Source organism: Dermacentor variabilis, chromosome 4 (genome assembly GCF_050947875.1).
Source record: "Dermacentor variabilis isolate Ectoservices chromosome 4, ASM5094787v1, whole genome shotgun sequence".
NCBI lineage: Eukaryota > Metazoa > Arthropoda > Arachnida > Ixodida > Ixodidae > Dermacentor > Dermacentor variabilis.
In genome coordinates this window covers 215,246,796-215,270,208 of record NC_134571.1, presented here as the reverse complement: position 1 = coordinate 215,270,208, position 23,413 = coordinate 215,246,796, and the positions used below count along the sequence as shown (strand labels likewise).

General features: G+C 46.9%; 1 protein-coding gene across 1 annotated transcript in view; it reads right to left on the bottom strand.

Annotated features, from left to right (window-relative positions):
* LOC142578517 (uncharacterized) overlaps nt 1–23,413 on the bottom strand; it is a 729,695-nt gene that overhangs the window by 3,686 nt on the left and 702,596 nt on the right. Inside the window, exons 7-8 of the mRNA XM_075687894.1 lie at nt 7,030–7,103; nt 5,393–5,476 (exon numbers count right to left, since the gene is read on the bottom strand). Of these exons, the coding sequence (XP_075544009.1) occupies nt 5,393–5,476; nt 7,030–7,103 (158 nt within the window). The remainder of the gene's footprint in view (nt 1–5,392; nt 5,477–7,029; nt 7,104–23,413) is intronic.

Here is a 23,413-nt window from a genome sequence, read left to right as displayed (position 1 = left end):
CAGGGGACCAACTGCAATGCATACTCACTGACCTGGAGAGGCAAAGCAGAAGGGTGGGTCTGAAAATTAATCTGCAGAAAACTAATGTTTAACAGTCTCGTCAGAGAACAGCACTTTACGATAGGTAGCGAAGCACTGTAAGTGGTAAGGGAATGCATCTAATTAGGGCAGGTAGAGACCGCGGATCCGGATCATGAAATTGCAATAATCAGAACAATAACAATGGGCTGTGGTGCGTTTGGCAGGCATTCTCAGATCATGAACAGCAGGTTGCCATTATCCCTCAAAAGAAACGTGTGTAACAGCTGTGTCTTAGCAGTACTCACCTATGGTCAGAAACCTGGAGGCTTACGAAGAGCGTTCTGCTTAAATTGAGGACGACTCAAGAAGCTATGGAAAGAAGAATGATGGGTGCAACATTAAGCGATAAGAAAAGAGCAGATTTGGTGAAGGAAAAAACGCGAGTTAATGACATCTTAGTTGAAATCAAGGAAATGATATGGGGGGTGGGCGGCATGAGCAGAACATGTAATGAGGAGGGAAGATAACCGATGGTCATTAATGGTTACGGACTGGATTCCACGAGAAGGGTAGCGCAGCAGGGGGTGGCAAAAAGTTAGGTGGGCGGATGAGATGAAAAAGTTTGCAGAGGCAACATGGCCACAATTAGCACGTGACCGGGATAGTTGGAGAAGTATGGGAGAGGTCCTTGCCCTGCAGTGGGCGTAGCCGGGCTGATGATGATGATGAAGAACATAGGAACACAGTTACATTGAGTTACCAATTTTACTACTAGGTTGCCTGATGTTAGTGTGTGAGTTACAATGCTCCATTACGCAAACACAGATATTGCTTAACACGTGCGTGTGTGTGTCTGTTTGGGTGTGTGTGAACGTATACGTCGCATGCGAATGCAAAGCTATAGTGTTCAATCTCGCAGTTAAACACGTTGTGGTGTTAGTTGGTGCATAGCTTTAAAAAAATGAAGCGCCAGCAGTAAGGGCCCACTAAGAAGGAACAAAGACAGGACAAGGCGCTACTTGCAACTCTTTATTGAAGTCAATGGAGGCTATGTAATCAGCCACCTTTGACTTCAATACGCAGTTGCAAGTAGCGCCTTGTTCTGTCTTTGTTCCTTCTTAGTGGGCTGTTACTTTTGGCGCTTCATTTTTTGAAAAAATTGTTGAATCTTACCTAAAGATCTGCGGCATTTTCCCACCGAAGCGATCGTCTTAGCAAAACTAAAAAAAAGCAATTTCGCCCAGTTAGCGGAAATATTCTTGACTGTTATGTAATATTTGGAGTGCGGTAATCAGTTATTTATAATTAACTCTAATTATTCCAGACCCTTCAGTAATTCAACTTGCAACTAAACTTGTGCTCTTATATCATATCTATAATGAAACTCATGTAATGTGTACTGTATTAGTTTTTCTATCTTTTCTGATTTCTTTTCAGTTTCCTCTCTGGTCGCCTCAGTGATTTCTAATTATTTGTAATTATTCTAGACACTTCAGTATCTTAACTTGAAACTAAACTTATACTCTGATATCCTATCTATAACGAATCAGGACAACATTCATTTGGGCTAGATGGTGCATACTTGAATTCGGAAGGAGCAGCGCCAACTACGACGATCACGAGAGGGAGAACGACACAGGACAAGCGCCAACTTAGGTGGGAGCTTGTCCATTACGCGTGCGATGCTCTACCAATTGAGCGATGCTCTAACAATTGGTAGAGCATCGCACGCGTAACGCGAAAGTTGTGGAGTCGTTCCCCACCGGCGGCAAGTTGTTCTTTCATCCACTTTCATTTCCATTAATTTATGGTTTCTTTATTTCAATTATTAAGCACAAGTAATTCCCCCTATGTCGTCCTTGGTGTCAGTGTTTGTTGGCTTCTTATGATACGACTAATAAATATCGGGCCCCTCGGTTAACCAACTTTCTTCTCATTTTTTCTTTGTTCTCATATAAGCGCCGTCGGTGCTTTCTATTTTTTTTTTTCATTACATTTGTGTGTGGGCTGCAGTTCTCGAAATTCCGAGGAATAACTTTGTAAAGAATGAAAGACAAGGTGTGAGCAACTTTGGTGGTAGGAGAGTGGTTGGGCATACGTGGTTCGGGATTTAATTAGAAATTCGTCTTGCCAAAACGACGTCCGACGCCGGACGCCAACACCGAATTTTCTGCGACACAGGGTCTTTAACGCTATCACGTTAATGTGGTCGCTAGGTTTGGCATATCGTTCGATGTCCTCGTAAAGGCAGGCAACATGTTGGCTTCAGGCAGCAAGCGAGAGAACTCGTCCTGCGCAAAGCCCCATGGCTGGTGACAACACTGACAGGATGAGGCATGCTGGCCGCGGGATTGTAGGCGCCACACCGCGGTGGTGCACGAGATGAGAGCAACATAAAACTGCCAGGCTTTGTTAGCTACCAAACAAAGAGGGAGCCCGTGTGCAGCGTTTACCGCTTATCCAATAACATGAATAAGCCGAGGTAAGCGTGATGTTCCCGATCCATTCTAGGGCGGTTTTCTATGGCGATCCCAGTCGGCGGTAGTTTCACTCTTGCAAGATTTTGCGAGTCGCATGCCCAAAAGAGCCAATGCGCTTCTCTCTCGTGTTTTTCCGACGCTTGCGCGCCTGTGTCCAGTGTCTACTCTCAGGAAATCTCGCGAAATTATCTCCGAAAGTGATCGTCTCGGAGTGCGCTCACACCAGTATATGCACCGCAATGTGGTAAGCCCAAAGCTGCAGCTCGAACGTCAACCTGCGCGCTCAGCTCACGCCAGCAGCAAAAGCCCGAACGTTGCCCTGGCACAACCGCTCGAGCTTTCGCGTCAAGCTGCGTCCACTTGGCATTTTACATCCAAACGAGCTTCGAGTCTCTGGAAGCCCGCTGTGCCTCCGCGCGGTGACAGTGCCTGGATTTACCGTTAAAATTCTATGATAGATATACTCAATGAGGGGCGAATTGAAAGATTTTGAAAAAGTGAGGGTGCAATAACACATGACTGCCTTCAAATTGCCCAGTTAAATAAACATCTACCCCCGAGGTAATATTAATAAAAGTTAACTAATGAATTTTTGTTAATCAGTATACTGAAGCTTATGCTGTTAGCGGCAAACTATGTCCACCTCGCCTAGGAATTCCTCTGCAAAAACGCTGTGTTCCCTGCGTTTATAGCCTGTTTCAAAAAGTTTCTGTATGGTCTGAGAAACATTTATCTGTGGACGCTCCAGCTTCGCCTTTAAGAGTGGAACGCGACAGATTTCTAAGCTCCCCGACCGCCTGTCAAACTTCCCGGTGGCCGCAGCTTTCGTGCGGATGCGCGGCGCCGAGCGGGCCGCGCCGCTCACAAGCCGTGCGTGGTAAACTCGTTCCTCCTTGGAAACGCGTTCTCGGGTTGTGCAGCAAAGCCTACTAGGGCCACTACTGCTTATTATCGCGAAAGCAATACTGCTCGCACTTTCGGCCGATCGGTGGTCGTGGCGCCTCCTTGCACAGCTGCGCATCACGTGACTATGTGACGTCACGCTAGACCGAGAGACGGGGCCCCAGCTCGCGGCATCGATGGTGGAGGCGAAGCCTTGCGCGCCGCTGCTGCGGCGCTACCGAGAGAGGGCGCTCGCTCGTGTGACGTCACGCTAGGAGGATAAATGGGGCTACAGCTCGGCTCCTCGCAGTGGTCGGCGCGCTGCCTTGCGCTATTTCATATGAAGTATAGCCATAAGTTTAAGAAAGGGCAGCCATGTCCACACCATCAGCCGAACCAAGGCGCAGCCAAGGGTATTGCTTTCGCAATCTTCCAGGCTTAACCAAGCTAAGCCTCCAGCCAATTTTTTTTGTTTACGTAAATGACATAACCAGGCTTAATAAAAGTGCCAAGTGCCTCATGTATGCACATGACACTGCCCTCCTTTTTCAGCCTACTAACGTTCACGAGCTAACTTGTTGAATAAATATTACACACAAGCATTATTACAATGGACTAAAGTAAGTTACCTAGAAAGTATTGCCTCCAAAACTATAGCGCTTTTGTTTACAGCTGCGCAAAACCTAATAAATAGTAACTTCAGTCTATACTTAGAATCAGCAAATATAGAACTTGTACAGGAGGCCAGCACATTAGGCGTGATTTTTCATCACTACATGAACGGGACCATAAATGTCAATCATTTGGCAAAATGTTTGGCAATGGCCTGTAGTATACCATGTAAATTTCGGCAAGTACTTTCACCCAAAGTTAAAATGTTCCTTTATAATTCTATGTTTGCCCCTCATACGCAGGATGTCCCGTATAACTTGAGCCAAGAATTTAAAACTGAAAGGCGCGTCGGAAGCGAATTCAACCGAGCGCGTACTGTTCGCAATAGCCTATAGTAACTCAGACATTTTTTTCCCCCATAACTCACTAATTAAGATTAACTGCCCTGCTATTTAATTATTGGTTAATTATTGGCTGAGGAGCCCAGGTATGATACGAAGATTTGTAGTTAGATTTAGGCGCACGTTAAAGAACCCCAGGTGGTCAAAATTTCCGGAGTCCTCCACTACGGCGTGCCTCATAATCAGAAAGTGGTTTTGGCACGTAAAACCCCAAATATTATTATTATTATTATTGAAGATTTGTAGAGCACCTTCAAAAACTACCGATCGAGTTGTTTCCTTTAGGATACGTCTCACGTAGTCCTTTTTTTTTTTTCTCCGGGTTTAAAAGAAAGTCCGCGAAATAAGAAAAAAAGCCACGTGAGAACGTTTGCGCAGTGGTATCGTGCTGCGATCAATCGTGCGTTCGGTGAACAAGGTCGGCTGCATCATGACTGGCGACGAGGAAGCCGCAGGGCTCGCTCAGCAGCATCCATTTTCGCCGTCATCTGACGGGAGCCGACCTTGTACACCAAACGCACGCTTGAGAGCAAGCAGCATGATACCACATCGCAAGCTCTCCGTCAGGTGGCCTTTTTTATATTTCGCGGGCTTTCTTGGCAACCCGGAATAAAGGACTACGTGAGACATATGGTAAAGAAAACAACTCTATGTGGAGTTTCTGAAGGTGCTCTACAAATCTGCGTATCATACTTGGGGTATCCAGCCAATAAATAAACTGTAGGGCAATTGAACTTAGTGACTCATGGAGTAAACGAAAAATTGTCTGAGTTACTATAGGCTATAGCGAATAATATGCGTTCGATTCAATTCGCTTCCGACGGGCCTTTCAATTTTAAATTCTTGGCTTAATTTATGTGGGATACCCTGTATATGCCACGCATTGCCTCATTTCGCCTTCTAGTCCTGTCAAAAATGAAATAAAATGCAACTCGCGGGGCCCCCATTGGCTGAGCGAGTATTATTAAGAAACGAAAAGCAAGTCTTCGCCCTTACCTTCGCGCAGCCGCCATGCCGATCCCCATGCACCGGTCCCAAGGAAGTCCAAGAAGCAGGCCGCACAAGAATCCTCCAGCAAGGCTGCATGCAACGTGACACACATTCAACGCCTCCTCCACCACACTCCGTCAAGACTACTTGGACGCCGGAAGCATCGTCGTACCGCGGAAACACCACAGTGTGCGTCACTGCGAGCACTTCGCCGAACCTCTCTCTGGCCAGGTCTCGTGCACTGCGATTGGCTCCGAGATAAGTCGTCCTGCCCGGCCCACACCCAGCGCGCATTCTGTGTTTCTTCTGAATATAACTTTCTCTTGACTTCTTTTGCTTCCCGTTTTACGCTCCTTTAGATAGCATCGCGTTGTGAATCTACGCTAAGATAGCATGCTTTTGTATATCCTGAATAAACGAAATAAAACGCGGAGCCCGAAAGACCGGCCACCTCAATCAGCTACGCCACATGCATGAGTTACCGCAAAAACTGTCGTCGCAAATTAAATTATTAAAATTGGTGACGGAAGTATAAAGTTTACAACGCAGATGCTGCTTTGTCCATAAATCAGGTCGCAGAACATTTAAAAACGCTCACCTCTTTTTTCCAATCTTACAGTGGTGGTTTTCCGTACTGAAAAATCTCATTAAAATAGTGAACAATTATCCTTCACTTTAGTCAGGTGCGTGCGCATTAAAATCTCAGTTTGGGACAGTGCGAACTAACAAGCTGAGCCACAAAACCTGATCACTCCGACTGTTCTGTTCATAAGTTTAGTGCCATCCACAAAGGTCTCGCAATAAATGATGTATGCATGCATGCGGCATGATGTGTTAAAGCAGAACATACTGTATCGGCTCGGTGGCTGTGGCGTCGACCTGCTTAGCTCGAGGTCGCAAGTTTTGTTTGTAGATGCGACTGCCACATTTAGATGGGTAAAGAACGTAAGATTTAATCAATTTCTGCGCGTTTCAGAAAACCACAGCGGAAGAAAATTCATATCGGAACGTGGAGAAGAGAGACCGTGAAACACGGCAATGAACTCTCAACCGATGTTTATTGGAAGTTTACGTTGAGTATATGCTACACACTCCAGCTTATTGAAATAGATTATGCCATTTCAATAACATCGTTACAAGCACCTAAGTAGTAATCAGCTGCTTAAGATTGTCCGATGAGAGACGATGAGAGATTTTCACTTCTGGAAACTGCATCTTTGCTTTCGATCGACTTTTTTTTTGTCTTTTCCTATAGTTTGATGCATTTTTTCACCCACAACACTTTCCTTCCGTTCCCGCAATTGAACTATATATATATAACAGCTCTGCGCGTTAATGACACTTCAACTTGGGCCTTAAGCATCTTATATCATGGAAAATTTCTGCTCTAACAAGAGAAGAGGTGTTTCGGGCTCTCAATTATCGTAGAACCAAAGGAACCACCTTCGATGTAAAAAGAGGCGGTGTCCAAATTCGCGCAAGAATAGAGCTCAGAAGCACTGGCTTTGAGACCCGTGGGTCTCAAAGCCAGTGCTTCTGAGCACTAATGCGCCGGAAGTGATCGCGTAGTCGGAAACGCGTCTTGGCCGGCATATTTTAGACACCATCTATTTATGCCCTGTGTTAGTGGCCACAGCGCTCACCAGTCTCCTGCTCCTGAGACACTCTGCACTGTCTCGATCTTCAAGGCTGGATAGTGAAGCACCTTGGCGGATCCCTGCAACATTAGATAAAAACATAATCTCGAGTCATCCGAAACAGACTTGCTTAGAGACAGGAGTTCATTTCATCTTCCCAGCACCGCTATATTTGCCGGTACACTGTCAGGAGAATCTCGCAAACGTACATCTATACGTGTACGTAACAAAGTGAATGTAACAATTATTGTAATCAATTAACTTCCTCGTAATTTTGTAGTTGACCTATTACCTTTCTTTTTTCTACTCAGTAAGGCTCACCAGTATATCAATTACTTTTCTCCAGTGACCAATTACATCTTACGGGATCATTTATTATAGAGGCAAGCTATAACAGGTGACACACCTTCGAACACTTGAATTTAGCGGGAAATACAGTAGGACGCCCGCGGTGGTGCCACACAGCAGCCTCCCGAATCCGCATGTTCAGATAGGCATAGCCAGGTGCGTAGCATTTGTCTCCTCATCTCAACGTTCCGAGATGTCGGCCGGCAAATTGAACCGGCGCTAGTATGTCTCGATAGTGATGTGCACTAGGGACATCGACACCGAGAAATCGCAGGTCGACGCTCTTTTTTTTTTTTTTTCAGCTTCAGCATTGCCGTACCGGGAGCGCCTTCTCCGAGCTCCAACAACAGTGAAGTGCCGGGCTCCACACAGTAAGTAACCGGACCTGGGCATCGCAGTATTGAGTAACCAGAATCTCGTGCGCAAGGTGTTAATACGATACAACAGCGTGCTTCACTCCAGCACGCACATCGAGGAAGCTTTTAGTGACACTGCTGGTTGTCTTCACAAGAGAACTAGGGCTGAATAAAATTTTGAAAAGCAATGGTTAGTGACGATAAATAATGAATGAAGGCTGAAGAGGACGCACTCAGGCGCGTAGCCAGAGGGGGGGGGGGGGGCTTATGGGGCTTCAGCCCCCCACGAAATTTTTTCGTGCTGTCCATGCACCGCCCAGAAAATCAACCCCCGGCGCAGCAAATCATTCTGGATTTTGTCTACAACGTCTTTTTCCCACTCGAAAGCCATTTCACCGCGAAAATTGCTAACTCGGGCTGGATTTCGCGGCAACGCCCATGTACCGGCAATCACATAACGCAAGCAGCCCCATCCGAGCACAAAGGTTCAAGGGCGTTTCATGGCGAATGGGCTCGCCACGGCATCTTGCGGAGGCCGCGGAATCTACGGAGCGCATGGATGTCAATTCCGCAATTTATGGGTAAAAAGTTCTCATAATCTTTTGATGTGAAAGGTGTATTGACATTCCCAAAGTTGCGCTTTAGATTTTCAACTGCGGAACTTTGTGGGTTTGACGTTACTATAAATATTGGACACCAAAGGGGCATTGAACATCGGACCTACAACGAGACAAGCCAATGCAACACACTATCGGACAAGTTGACAAAGCCAGCAGCGAGGTCGGATGACATGAAGCGTTGTGGTAGTTCATTTGCGCCGTCATGACACATAAAAAATGTCAATATTTTTTTTCACCTACGAGAAAGCATCCATGTCTAGACACTAAAATCAGCCAAGGTAACTACGTTCTTATTTATTTTTTCTACTTCGACTTTTATTCGCGAGGACACATTGAGCCTTTTCAGTTGTTTTGTCCTCGCTACCCTACCCGCAGGCTGCCAGAGGCAGCCAGAGTGCGTGTGTTTTCCTCGTGTTTCTCCGACCACCGCGCGGCGCACTTCGGTGCGCGTTCGCTTTTCTCTGGCCGAGTGGATTTTCGCCTGGCAGAGTTTTGGGCACTTTATGGCTAGCAGACGAGAAAAAGAAGCTATCGTCGCTCGCCGCCATCAATGTGGGGACTCAACGAATTGCACCGCGTTCGCTTGAGCGCAACCTCTCAGGAAAGCCGTCTCGCCAGTGTAGGATACCGATCAGTATGCGTATGGTTCTCGGTGGGCGAAGCGTCTCAGGTTTTCTTCAATATTCCTTCGGTAGCTACATTAGGTGCCCAAAGTAGGCATTCGATTGTGGCCAACCTATTTTGCGCTTTTTCATTTCGGTGCCCCGGCTCCACAAAAAAAGAAAGCATTGTTGTGGCGCAGCGAATTGTCGCATGGTGAAAGTTCGATTTTGTTACTTCCTCTTTTGCGGACAGTAATGAGCCACGCGACGCTTAAGTTGCCGGATAGTCTTACTATATACAGTATTCCAATAGCAGTTATATGGACACTGCAGGCGCATTCCTGCCGTCGCCGTCGCCCTCATATTTCGTATAAAGTTCAAGGGCGATAACATCGTGACCAAGCGCCCCATGCTGTATGTGCGAGTGAAAGCGTAGGGGAGGGGGGCTGGAACGGGAAAAGAGAAAAGCGGGGAGCAAGCGCGCTGCCTTCCGTCGCGCGCGATACATCGGTTGGAGTGGATGGAATGGGGGCAGGATCTAGGATTCTGTGAATCTCTGATTGCGCAACATGTTTACTTGCCTTGTTTAACGCATTATATACAGTGACGTTTTTTTGTAATACATGGATTTATTGGAGACTTATACGTATATTTAAATATCTTGTTGCGGGATTTTGTGTATACGTGCAGTGAACTTTGTTTCCAGTGACACTTTTGTCAAGCTGTATCTTCGCATTGGTATATTCCATTGTATCTTCACATTTCTAATGTGCGAAGGCGAGTCAAGTGAAGGTGAGCCGACCCCCCCCCCCCCCGCGCGCAATAATGGTTCGGTCCATTATCTACGAGGCATGCACATGACGCAGAGGCATTTCTCTATTATAAAAGTGACACGCAGGTGTGATATCAAGGTTGTTTAATACTTTCATACACTGCGTTGAACATGGTAGCGCGACATAATGGACGCTCCTGAAGTTGAGCAGCGTGGTGCGCTGAGGTTTTTGACAGCTGAAGGTATTTCCCAAAAAGAAATTAATCGACGTATGGCGGCCGTTTACGTTGAACATTGCATTTCAATGGCCACTGTGAAGCGTTCGAGCAAACGGTTCAAAGAAGGACCTGAAAGTTGCAAAGACCATCCAAGGCCGGGCCAAAGCCATCGTGCAATCACCCCTAACAAAATTGCAAAGGTTGATGAGCTGATGCGACAAGAACGGAGGATAAGCACCGATGAACTGGCAGAGCGTGTAAACATCAGTCATGGTTCGGTTCACGCCATAATTCATCAACATCTCGGTTATCCGCTCTTTTGTGCGCACTGGTTGCCCAAGATTTTGAGCTACCGGCAGAAGACAGAAAAGTTCAGCGCTTCCTTGACTCATCTGATCCGGTATCACAATAAGGGTGACGACTTCTTGTCTCCAATTGGGATCGGGGACGAACCATGGTGCCACTTCTACGAGCCTGAAACACGACAGCAAAGCTTACAGTGGAAACATTCGAATTCACCATCCCCAAGAAAGTAAAGGCCTTCCTTTCCGCCGGAAAGGTTTTTTTGACTTTTTTTTCGATCGTTAGGGGTCAATACTGATAGAATTTGCTAAATCTTGATAGACTATCAATTTGTTTCGTTATTGTAAAACGCCAGATCGGCTGCGTGTCACAGTCAGGAGCAAACTACGTGTAAAATTGACGAATGGGGTCATCTTGTTTCACGACAATGCCGTCCCCACGTGGCTGATGTGGTTAATACAACACTGGTAATGTTCAAGTAGGAAACGCTGCAACATCCGCCATACAGCTCAGACCTGTCGCCTTGCGACTTCCACATTTTGGGGCAACCAAAAAAACAGCTCAAGGGAACCAGATTCGTGTCGGACGATGACGTGAAAGAGTCAGTTGCGGACTTTTTGACACAGCAACCCAAAGAATTTAATGAGACGGGAATCACGCGACTCGTTAGACAACGGGACAAATGTCTAAATGATCATGGAGACTACTTTTAAATAAAGTACCCTGTTTGTGATATATTCGCATTGGCTGACTTTCATTTGATTCGCCGTCATACATTTTGCAGAAGGGCTTTATATACGTGCTCTCTGTTGCGGCTATAATTTCGGTGCAATTACTCACGATACACGACCGGTGACAGCTGCTCCTACCTAATACATTGGAACAAATGACAGCGTCATTGAGATTTTTGACTAGCCGTTGCATGTGTACAAGAATCTAAACAAGGTTTTTGAATGACAAAGCTTCATTACAATATTTGTCCTCAGCTTGTTAATTTCATAGCCTTAACATTTTTCATATCAAAGACATGCACTGCTTTGCTGGTTTCGAACTGATATAATTCTAATGTTCGTGTGATATTTTATTTACTTATTAAATAGAGAGAAAAACATGGAAGCATTGATATCGGTTATTCTGGGCACAATTTTAGGCTTATACAAGTATATTCTTTTATGAAAAAAATACATATTTTACTTGTTTTCACAGTGCCTAGCGTTCAAGAATTCGTTTGCAGCATCTTTAGCAATGGTAAAGCAGTTATTATTCCTGTATTTGATCCACAGACAAATTGTTTAAGATGAAGCGTTAGCTCGCGCCGAACTCCAACGCGGCCTGGCAGAAACGCTTTTCTGTGATAACCCGCGGATCGATTTTAATAAAATTTGTTGCATTTGAGAGAGAAACTGACATTCTAGTGTCTGTTGGAAGCGAAATTTCGATTTAGGGCCAGAACATTGTTTAAAATATTTTGAAAAACTCGAAAGTTCCAAAAGAAATAGAAGCACGACGTTTACAACTTAATAGCTCTGCATCAAGCATACATGTCGCTGTTAAGTAAACGGTATCTATTATAACAGTAAAAGCGGACAAATTTGGTGTGTGAATTTGTATCTTACGTGAATTGGTTAGGTTGTGTACAAGGATTCTGCGAAAACCGTATTTCCATAATGTTAAATATCTTGAGATTCATGTGTAACATGGATATTTTGTACGCTGTAGATGTGCTCTTAGGTGCAAGTCACAGAATTGAGATATCATTTTTCATTGCTGAGTTACAGAGTTTTAAACTTCATAGTTTAGTTTTCTGGAAATTTGTGATTTTGGTGAATTTTTAATAAAGGATCCGTAATCTAAATGAAAAATTAGAAACCAACAGTCACCAGAATTTAAGTTTTTCTTTTGAATGCAACAAACCTTGTCAAATTTGGTGCATTGGTTGGCGAGAAAAACGAATTCTCCTTCTACATGTATTTAGATACAAGCACCCGAGCTGAAGCTTCCTCTTGATGAGGAGACCGAGCTGTAATGTCACCCCCCCCCCTGCTCAGAATCAGAATCAGAATCAGAATCAAAAATTTATTATTAGAAGTTGGGTCACAATTACAAGTACTTAGTATGCAGAAGGAGGTCCCATAGTCAAAGACTGTATCGGGACCCCCTGTACAAGAACGGTTATTGTAGTTAACATCTAAAGGCAACAACAGCATATAATAAGGAAGTATACAAGCAACAAGAAATATTTGCTGTATTTGTGCAATGTTAATGAATGTTTGGAGGAAACTAACGTAAATGTAATTGCTTACTTTTCTGCTCAATTAATTTTGGGGGGTAGTAATACGTTTATCTTTTTTACATTTATTGTTTGGTTGGTTTAGCTGTTAACCTTCTTGAAATTCGAAATTGCAATTGTCAACAGTTGCTTTTTGTTAAGTGTATGTATGCGTACAACCATACAATTTCGATGATGACGGTGATTATTATTACGACGAAAATCATGTTTATTGGTGTCTTCTTCGAAACAGGGTGGCGGTGAATGGCCACGTAACCTGCTTGATCTAATCAGTTGTATTACGTCTATAGTATGTATTGTCACGCAGTACTGATGGTGAAAAAACACAGCAGCAAAACTGTGAGTAATCTAATTAAAGTGTTATTGGGCAAACCGGCGCCCCCAAAACCTAGTTACACTCAAGGTGCAACGCTAGCGGCAAACACAGTACGCGATCGTCAAAATCTGATTTGCGAGTCAAGCGCGTCGGCTTTTATACATGAGTCTAGAGTAATCGCTGGTGCCCGCGTGTCTTTCGGAAAGTACTACAGAATTTTTGGCGCATACATTCAGATTACACAATTTTCGGCAACAACTGACGACGGATATAACCATCGATAACATTCGAGAAACTTCGGAGACGTGCAGGCACGTCCTGCGCTGAGATATAACATTTAACATTTGTTAGCTGGTGAAAAGCGGTCATGGGAGAAATATAAACAAGCACACGCCTCAATATCATGATGTGCTGACAAAAGGGCGCTCCCACTCGTCTCCAAATCTGAATTGCAAACTAGACTAGAGATTAATCCAAGAGTCATTGGAAGGCTAGCGTTAGGGGCACACGGGGAAACAACAAATGTAGCAGTCCATGAAGGGAAATATCGGCTGGAAGTCTTTCAATATGCGGCAGTTCCGAAGCAAAATTTCAGAAGACGACTGAGGCACATGAAGAAAAAGAGATGAGCCGCTTAGTCTTGTACGTACCTATGTGGAAAAAACGTGGCCTCGGTGTAGAAAAAGGAAACAAGTAAACTCGCCAGTAAGCATTCGTTAATGGTGAGGACAGTGACAAGGAAAAGAGTGTTATACGCATTGTTTGAGAGGAAGCAGCAGCATACTTGATAGGCGCGATGGAGAATAATCGAGTGATGGAAATATATCAAACAGCCAAGAATAAAATCAAAACTGGAAATATGTGTGACAAACCGCACAATAGTGCGGTACGGTGCAATAATGGAGGAAGCGGAAAGACGAAGAATAAAGGCAGTGTTCGGGCGACCAAGTTTGTGTCCATCCGTAACCTCCTGCTCGCGTGGCACAAGTCCAAAGGATAAACAGCTGGCAGCCACATCATCGGCCTCACATCATCATGCAAGTACTCAACACCACGGCCTGAACCCAGAGCGCACAGCTCCACCGCTGACACTGACCAGCATCATGACCGCATCACCGCAAGCCTTGCACATACCAAAGTACACCGGATCAGCGGACGATGGGCCCGTGGAAAATAGGTTTCGCTTCTTCGAGTTCCACGCATCCGCTGCATCAGGGCCGCAACGGGATATGGTCGCAAATTTCAACGATTACGTCACCGGTGAGGCATTTCGCTTCTACCTCACGCACATATTTAAAATTTACGACCCCTCCATTATCCACGAGCTGCAGACATTTCAACTGGGTCGCCGCTGTCACAAACAGTTTCCACGTAGCGATCATCACTATTCCGAAACAAAGCCCCATATTAGCAGGTCCTCGACGACTTTTCCATGCCGTGATTTTCCCACGAAGAGGACGCGCATGAACTTGACATCCCCAATAAAAGAAAAGCCACTGCGTACTGAACTATCCGCACGCCCAACAGTTCCTTCGAAATCCAACATTCAGCCAGGTTGGACCTCCACATATCAGTCAACAATATGTACGTCTTCAGCAAGCTGCAGCGCTGATGTCGTCGTTGAAGCTTCTGACGGATTCCACCGCTCGTCTCCAATGCACGGGCAACTACGCACTTTCAAGTCACACGACTCTGCTATGAACATTAGGCCCCAGTGCATGCTTTACGCGATTGAGCACGACGCCACCGCATCGCAGACAGACGACCTTTCTTTGAGAGAACATGATCGAGCGGCATCCGCTGCGACATCCTCCAGCACTTAATCACCAGGAATTCGAAACAGCATGGACACAAACTTCTGTATCAGCAACATGAATCGGGAAAATACCGCAACAGTCAGTTATTCTCGCTAAACGAAGCCAAATTGCTTACTGCCAAAACGAAACCAGAATCAAGTACCAGCACCAACGCATGTAACTTTCAAGGCGATGACAATTTGGATCAACGTACATATAAAGATCAAGGTGCTCCACGACTCTCAAGCCTTCTTCCGCATACTACACCTCAACAAGCCGCTGCCACTTCGGAAGCTTCGCACGCCGCGTCGCACATCGTCAAATGACAAAAGCGTGCATTCCGAATGACGTCGCAACGGTCTTGGAATCGTCTTTTGAGAAGCCTGGCACACTGCACTCGCCACCAGACAAGTCTCACAAAAAGGAGCTGTATGCAAGCTACATATTCATCTCCACGTCTATTTGCGCAAGCAGACAAAGGCATATTTCAATAGAGACGCTGCATCAACAACTGTAGCAACAACATCACAAAGATCAACATCAAGAACAGTTACAACGAGGAAAACGTCCGTGCGCAAGTCGACTAAACCCAAAGCCAACTAAACAAACACGACGTTTTGCAAAAAAAGAGACATCGTCGAGTACTCCTTCAGAGTACACCTTCAGGTCTGCACCCACCGCAAGGATTCCTGCGATGACGCTGTGCACAAAGACAAAAACAACACGGGCAGTTCTCGCGCATACCGCACAAGCTAAGATTGCGCCCCCACAACTCAGACCACCGAACGTTTGGGCGGGAGACGCCGCGTGTTCACAGGACTCAACGAGTAAGCCGACGCCTACTACATCCGAGTACCCACAGCTTTCATGTGTCCAAACCTTCCTTCATCGGGGCATGCATGTGTCGTCCGGAGTGCAACAGCCAGCCTCGGCCACCTGAGCTCGGCGGGACATCACCGACTGCCCGACTGACATCGTTCATGTGAGAAGTACGGCGGTATCATCGGCCCCTGTAGATACGACTCTCTCAGGGGGAGGGGAAAGCGTGTGGCGAACCGCGCAATAGTACGGTACGGTCCAATAGAGGAGAAAGACGAAAGACGAAGAATAAAGGCAGTGTTCGGGCGACCATGTTTGTCTCCTTCCGCAACCTCCTGCTCGCGTCACATATTGATGCCTATTCAAGGCGCACTGTACTAATCCTCAAAGCCGGATCAGAATATCTGAGAACAAGATGTTATAGGAAAAAGTTTGCCGGTTATGATACTACTTGCGTAACATGCGAAGATAGCACGGAAATCATAAAGCATATTACGTTAGCAGGTCGCGGTATTAATCCAGAGGTAAATATAAGGCTGTGGTAAGCATATCCTAGGCAATTGGATTTAGGATAGTAAAAAGGCGTAATGAATCTGTTGTAAAAGATGACTGGAGCACAGCTGGCGCAACAGCAGGGAACAAAAAGAATGGTTATTAGGGTAACGCATTACTTTCAGGATCAATGCATTCTTAACACGAACTGTGGGTCCTGAATACCGAAGGGAATTGAGTACTGGGGTTTTACGCTCCACAAACACAACAGGATTACGAGGGACGCTGTAGTGGGGGACAGCGGATTAATTTTGGCCACCAGGAGATCTTAACGGGCTCCTAATGCACGGAGCACGGGCGTTTTTGCAATTCACCCCTATCGAAATGAGGCTGCCGCGGCAGGGATTTGATCCCGCGGCTGCGTGCTTAGCAATGCGATACCAAAGGGGCTAAGCCATCGCAGCAGGTCCTCAAAACTGAAAAACGGGCAGGAGAAACGTATACGTGATAAGCTAAATCGCATCCGCTAATACTCTTTTTCAACACTCATAACATCCATTCATATAAATTCATATCAAACCACCACTCTAACGTTTCTTTGATATTCCTTCAAACGCCTTTATCGATCTTGTAAATAAGCGCACTGCAGTTGTGCGGACGGCAACAGTGGTAATGTTCAGAGCTTGAACAAATCACATAAAATACCTGCACTTTCCTAAGCCACAGCGTGAGACACTGATCGCCCCGCACAATCGAATATGGCCAACACTTCCACAGAGTGGCATCAGCTTTACATGCCAAGGATGAGCGTCCCGCCATTGGTAGCACGGTTCGCTGCGTCATTGCGCGCCCTGCAGTAGTAGTGGGCTGACCAGGTCAAGCCACCTCTATAATGTCCATGGCAGTGTGGTACCTCTGAATTTGTTATAAGGAACTGCCCCTGTTTTTACAGCGAAGCTGTTAGCCTCTGGTAGGTCAGAATTTTGCATGTCGCCATCCCTGGGCAAAAATGGAGGCCGATCCTGGAGGTTGTGCAATACCAGCCCGACCCGCAGTGGAGGTTCATGAAACAGGCTTCAAGCACTCAGCAAATTGAAGCGAAAAGTGCATACAGTATTTGCAATCACACATGCCACAGACAGAACACCATTCGTTTCAATAAAGAACGAGCAGAAAACAAGCACCTGAACCACATACATATCTAGCTTTTCTGTACAGGTACCAACTGGCGCTCCAAGCGGCTCCGGCACGAATCTAGCACGTTTTTAATGGAACGAGCGCGTTTTTCGCGAATAACAAAAGCTGCAGGTCGATTATTGACAAAGGCAGATGACAGACATGTTCTGGAAGACAATCTACATGAGCCAAACGCAGTGATCACTATCTGTCAAGAAACAATTTTGTTCTCAGAGGGGTTAAAGATTCAGCAATGGAAGCCAATGGAAATGACGAAAATTTGGGCTCGATTTTCTATACACAAACCGTAGCTCTAATAAAACTACGGCATCTATCATAAAAGTCACTGAAGCGTATGGCGTAACGCTGTTCCCAAAAGCGATTTTTGAATCACAGTCGTGCAAGTTTACGTGGTATATATAAAAACCCGAGTGTATAGCTTGTGGAAACGTTAGAAGCCGTGGCTGAGGGAGAACAAGAGGAGGCTTGTTCGATTGGCCACGTCTGCGATGAGCTCCGCTGGAAACAGCGCATCGGCCCTCGGCCGAGGATCACACCCACCGTCAACTACTGATTCCGGTAATTATAAATCGTTCTCCCTCGTCTACCGCATGGCAACACCGTTCTCAATTCAGTTTTCCTGCATGCTGACTTGGCAGGGCGGTCGTATCGGGCCCCGGACTTTCGTGATGCACTCCTTTCAGTGCTAAATGCAACTGATGCCTCGGCGCTTGACAATACCAGATGAGCCATTTGTAGTTATGGATATAAGTTAGCAGCATCGCAAAACAGAAACTTATCGACAAAGGCGAGTTGTTGGTCAAGGACCTCAAGTGCCTTGTCATAGACCCGGAATGTAAAAATATCAGGATCAAGCTTCTTTGGCTTCCCCCGCACCTCGAATAGAGACGGATTGTTGAAGCGCTAGAGCCATATGGCCAAGTGCAGTCCGCCACGTACGAGAGAGATGTGGTGGTGCGACGGCATGGAGGGATGGCAAATGACTAACCGAGACGTGGTGTTTACATTGAAACATGCAGTTTCTGCCAGTAATCTGCCACATCTATTGAGCATATACAGCCACCAGTCCCTTATCATGTTTCGTGGCCGACCGCCACTTTGCCTCTGGTGCGACAGAGTTGGGCACATTCGGCGACAATGCAGAACACCGCGCTGCAGTAAATGTCACCGCTACGCTCACCCTGCAGATGCATGCATCCGAACCTACGCTGATAAGCTTCGTGCAAATAGACCAGCTGAGGATGATACCATCACCGATCATCTAATGGACGTGAGCGAAGTTGTGGATGCAACTGGTGATACGCTCCCTGAGACTCATGGACAAGAACAGATTAAGCCACCACCCGCTGACAATAGCCTTAGCCAGAAGCCTGCTAGCGAGGACGAGACTAAGGAGCCTGACGACGAACCAATTGTGTCATCGGCAGAATCGCCGCCAGTTCAAGATCGCCCGCCGTGAGTGAAATCTGGATCGATGTACGAGGCCGCTAAGAAGCGTCCAGCACCGTCTGACAATTCATCGCCCTCGTGAAAGGAGGCTCGCATTCCCAAAGTGTCAAAGTTGACAAAACCGCTCCGGAGAACGCCTACTCCTGCAGGTGTCCCTTGTGTCATCGTTCACCAAAAGGTCCATAGTGCATCACCTCATCGAGCAGGGAGTGGTGCAGCTCTGGAGCAGCGTTTAAACGCTGCACCTACATAGGTAATCATGGCGGGCGCTCTTCCCTTCCATTTTGGTACTTTAAGAGCCCGTGGCTTACAAAATCAGCGACGGCAAGTACAGCTTCTTCATTTGTTAAGCAATGCAAAATTAGATTTGCTGCTATCCAAGAAAAAAAGATTGAATCCGACTAAAACACAGAAGTAGCTCTATCTCCATTCCTATTTGACTATAATGTTTGTCTCGGCCATGCCGTCTGTTATTTGTTAGAAAACATTTACCATGTCATTTGCTACATTTGTTTACAGATAGGGAAGGGCGCCTAATCTGTTAGGATACTGATATCAGTGGTATGAGCTTTAGATGTGTGTGTGTTTATGCCCCGAACAATTTACGTGAAGGCGAGTGTTTCCTCTTATCTCTAGGACATTATTTCGGTATTGATCGTGCATTGGTCCTCCTTGGAGACTTTAATTGTGTATGTAACGCGCAAGATTGTACGTCACTGAAGCTGAGACATGATCCAAGTAGTGATGCGTTGCAACACCTGATATGTGATTATCAGCTTGTGGATATTGGCGAAAATGAAAAGGCGGGTGTCCATCTACGCACTTCCAGGGTACCTCGGATGCAAGGCTTGATCGAATTTACGTTCCACTTAGCGCGCTATCTCTTATTTATAGTTACACTTTGACCCTATATTCTTTAGTGACCATTGCCAAGTCTCAGCATCGTTTGGCAGCCATCGGTACCAAAGTCGGCGTATGTGCTGGGAGCTGTGGAAGTTTAATAACCGTTTACTTTCACCTGAGTGCTTCTTAAAGCGTGTTACTGAGCTTATAGCTCATGTGTCATGCCGCGAACTTGCCACTCTTTCCTGTGTGGGAATTATTCAAACAGGAAGCTAAAATTATAGCTATCGAAGAATGATCACTATTGGCCTTTGAAAAAAAGAATAATTACAAAGCATTGTATAGACTTCTGAGTGAATTGCATGAGTTTGAATGTCTACATCCGGGTCAATATATTAATGATATTGTGTCGGGGATGCTAGGAGTATATAAAGACTGTATTTACAGTTATACACAGGGTGTGTCAGCGTAGACAAGATGGCTGACTAACAACAACACGCACCAGCTGACGTTTCGGATATTCCTCTCTCTTCCTTCATCCTTCCGTAACGACCCCCGGGTGGCGAAGCGCCGTCACGGCGCATGGCAGGCGAAGAATTGCGAGCGAAGTATGGCTTGAGCAGCGAAACGTGCACGACGTAAACAGGCGTCTTACTTGAGGATGTGGATGCATCAAAATGTAGCGGCGAAATGTCGTAGTTTACGTCGTTAACTTGGAGGAGGACTTCATAAGGCCCCGCGTAGCTAGACAGAAGCTTCTGGGAGAGGCCAATCGATCACATGGTGACGACAGCAGCACCCAAGCACCTGGTGCGAACTTAACATTGCGATGGCAGCGGTTGTAACGCTCTTTTTGTATACTCTTCGAGGCTAATAAACGAGATCGGGCCGCTTGACGTGGCATGTGAGCGCGATCGATGTCTTCACGAGCGTACTCAGGTGCAACACGTGGCACAGAAGGGAGGATGGTGTCAAACGGCAGTGTGGGGTCGCGACCATACAAGAGACAGAAGGGCGATTATCCTGCCGCGTCATGTCGGGTCGAGTTATACGCGAACGTGACGTAAGGCACCGTGGCGTCCTAGTCGCGGTGATCGTTGGAGACGTACATCGACAGCATACCTGTGATTGTGCGGTTGAGTCATTCTGTGAGACCGTTCGTTTGTGGGTGGTAGGTGGTGCACAGCTTGTGCTCAGTGGCACAAGAGTGGAGGAGGTCGTCGACAACTCGAGATAAGAACGAGCGACCGCGGTCTGTGAGTAACTGTCGGGGTGAATCGTAATGGAGAATGACGTCTTGAAGCAGAAAATCAGCGACGTCAGTTGCGCAACTAGTCAGCAACGCCTTTGTTATCGCGTAGCCTGTCGAGTAATCAGTAGGGACGGCGATACACTTGTCCCCTCTAGTTGTCGGAAAAAGGCCGAGCAGGTCAAGGCCTAAACGAAAGAACGGATCAGAGGGAACTTCAATGGGATGGAGTCGTCTGACAAGTGCCAAGGGAGGTTTCTTCCGGCGCTGACACAATTCGCAAGTTGTGGCATAACGACGCAAAGCACGGTAGAGGTCCGGCCAGAAGAACCGGCGTCGTACGCGGTCGTATGTACGCCAAACTCCAAGGTGTCCCGCCGTCGGTGCATCGTGAAGTTCGACAACGAGGGGTCGCACGTGACGAGGAAGGAACAGGTGCAACTCGGGGCCGTCAGGGTTGATATTGCGGCGGTATAGGATGCCGTCATACAGCACCAGCATGCGGTACGTGCCGTGGGTGCTGCCAGATTCCACTTAGGTGATGATGGACTGCAAGAATGCGTCGCGTTGTTGTTCAGCGCGCATATCGGTCATGTCAGTCAAAGCCATCACGCCGCTAACCGGATGATTCGCAACAGGATTGGAAGGATCTACGGGGTGACGCGAGAGGCAGTCAGTGTCCTTGTGGAGGCACCCAGTTTTGTAATGGACGCTAAATGAAACTTCCTGGAGCCGCCAAGCCCAGCGACTAAGCCGTCCAGTCGGGTGCCGTAGGGAAGATAGCCAGAAGAGTCCGTGGTGGTCTGTGACGACCAAAAACATGTGGCCGTACAAATATGGCCGGAACTTCGCGTTAGCCCAAACTAAAGCCAAGCACTCCCGCTCGTGATGGAGTAATTTCTCTCAGCAGGTGACAAGAGGCGGATGGGGTAAACTATCACGCACTCGGTACCGTTCTGTTTTGGAAGAGAACAGCGCCGATGTCATGGCCGCTTGCGTCAGTGTGGACTTCAGTTGGTGCGGATGGATCAAAGTGGGAAAGTATGGGAGGGGTGGTCAGAAACCCGATGAGGGCGGCGAACGCATGAGCCTGCTCTGGGCACCATGAGAATGGCGTGTTTTTCTTCAGAACATCTGTCAAAGGCCGAGCAACGTCGGCGAAGTTCTTGACGAAACGGGGAAAGTAAGAACACCGGCCGACGAAGCAACGCACCTCAGAAGCAGAACCTGGCACAGGGAAAGTGCGTACGGCGTGAACGTTTTCTGGGTCTGGTTGAACACCGGATACGTCTACGAGGCGTCCCAACACGGTGATCTGACGGCGCCCGAATTGACACTTCGTGGAGTTCAGTTGAAGGATGGCTTTTAGGAAGATCGCAAGAACTGCAGCGAGTCGGGTAAGGTGGCTGCCGAACGTTAGAGAAAAAACAATAACGTCGTTAAGGTAACAAAGACAGCTGGTCCATTCGTAGCCCCGCAGAAGAGAGTCCATCATACGTTCAAATGTCGCAGGAGCATTGCATAGGCCAAAGGGCATCACTTGGAACTGATATAAACCATCCGGCGTGATGACCGCCGTCTTCTCATGGTCCATTTCATCAACGGAAATCTGCCAATAGCCGGATCGATGATCGATGGAGGAGAAGTATTTAGCTCCGTGCAAGCAGTCTAAGGCGTCATCGATGCGTGGTAGTGGGTAGATGTCTTTTCGCGTGATCTTGTTTAACTGACGATAATCGGCGCAAAAACGCCACGTACCATCCTTATTTTTCACAAGGACGACAGGCCATGCCCAAGGGCTGGCTGATGGCTCGATGACCCCTTTGCGGAGCATTTTGTCCACTTCTGATTGGATGAGTCGGCGTTCAGCATACGATACACGATAGGGACGCCGATAAATAGGATTCGTATTTCCGGTGTTTATACAGTGGTGAACAACAGATGTTTGGCCTAAAGGCTTGTCGCCAAAATCAAAGATGCCATTGTACGATTCAAGCAGGAGGCGTATGTCCGTGGCCTAGGCAAAGGTAAGGTCAGGTGCAATTATTTTCGCGAAGTCATCCGTTCAGGAACCAGTGCTGTCAGCTGCAATTGGCATTAATAAGCCACTCTGGGCATTCAAGCACTCAATGTCAAATTGAGTGCTTGAATGGCCAAGAACCTGCCGGCCGGAAGCACTTGAGGGCACAGGCTGAAATTCAGAAGCGGTAGAACGACCTCATTGTTAGTAACCGTGGCCAACGAAGGCGGAAGAGCAACGTTCCACTTCAAAAGCACGTTGATGATGGTGCGAAGCACATATTCAACGTCAGGGACATGTGGTTGAGCGGTCAAAGTGATGTAACTGCCTCAGGTGACACACGCACATCTTGAAGCGAGCGTAGGCGCAGTGAGGCGGTACTCGAAGCATCGGCGAGTTGAGGCAGTTCTAACTGAAGAACGCCGGCTGCGCAGTCGATGAGACCAGAATGAGTGAATAAAAGCTTCAATCCAAGGATAACGTCATGAGGGCAGTGATCTATCGCAGCAAAGAGAACAGAAGTAGGGCGGCCGGCTATACTTATGCGCGCAGTACGCATTCCAAGTACAACCAGCACGCCACCGTCGGCCACACGAAGCACTTGGGCAGCTGCTTGGGTGAGGACCTTCTTTAAATGTCTTTCATAGGCTAGCACTCATCACAGCTACATGGGTTCCAATCTCGACGAGTGTTTGGACAG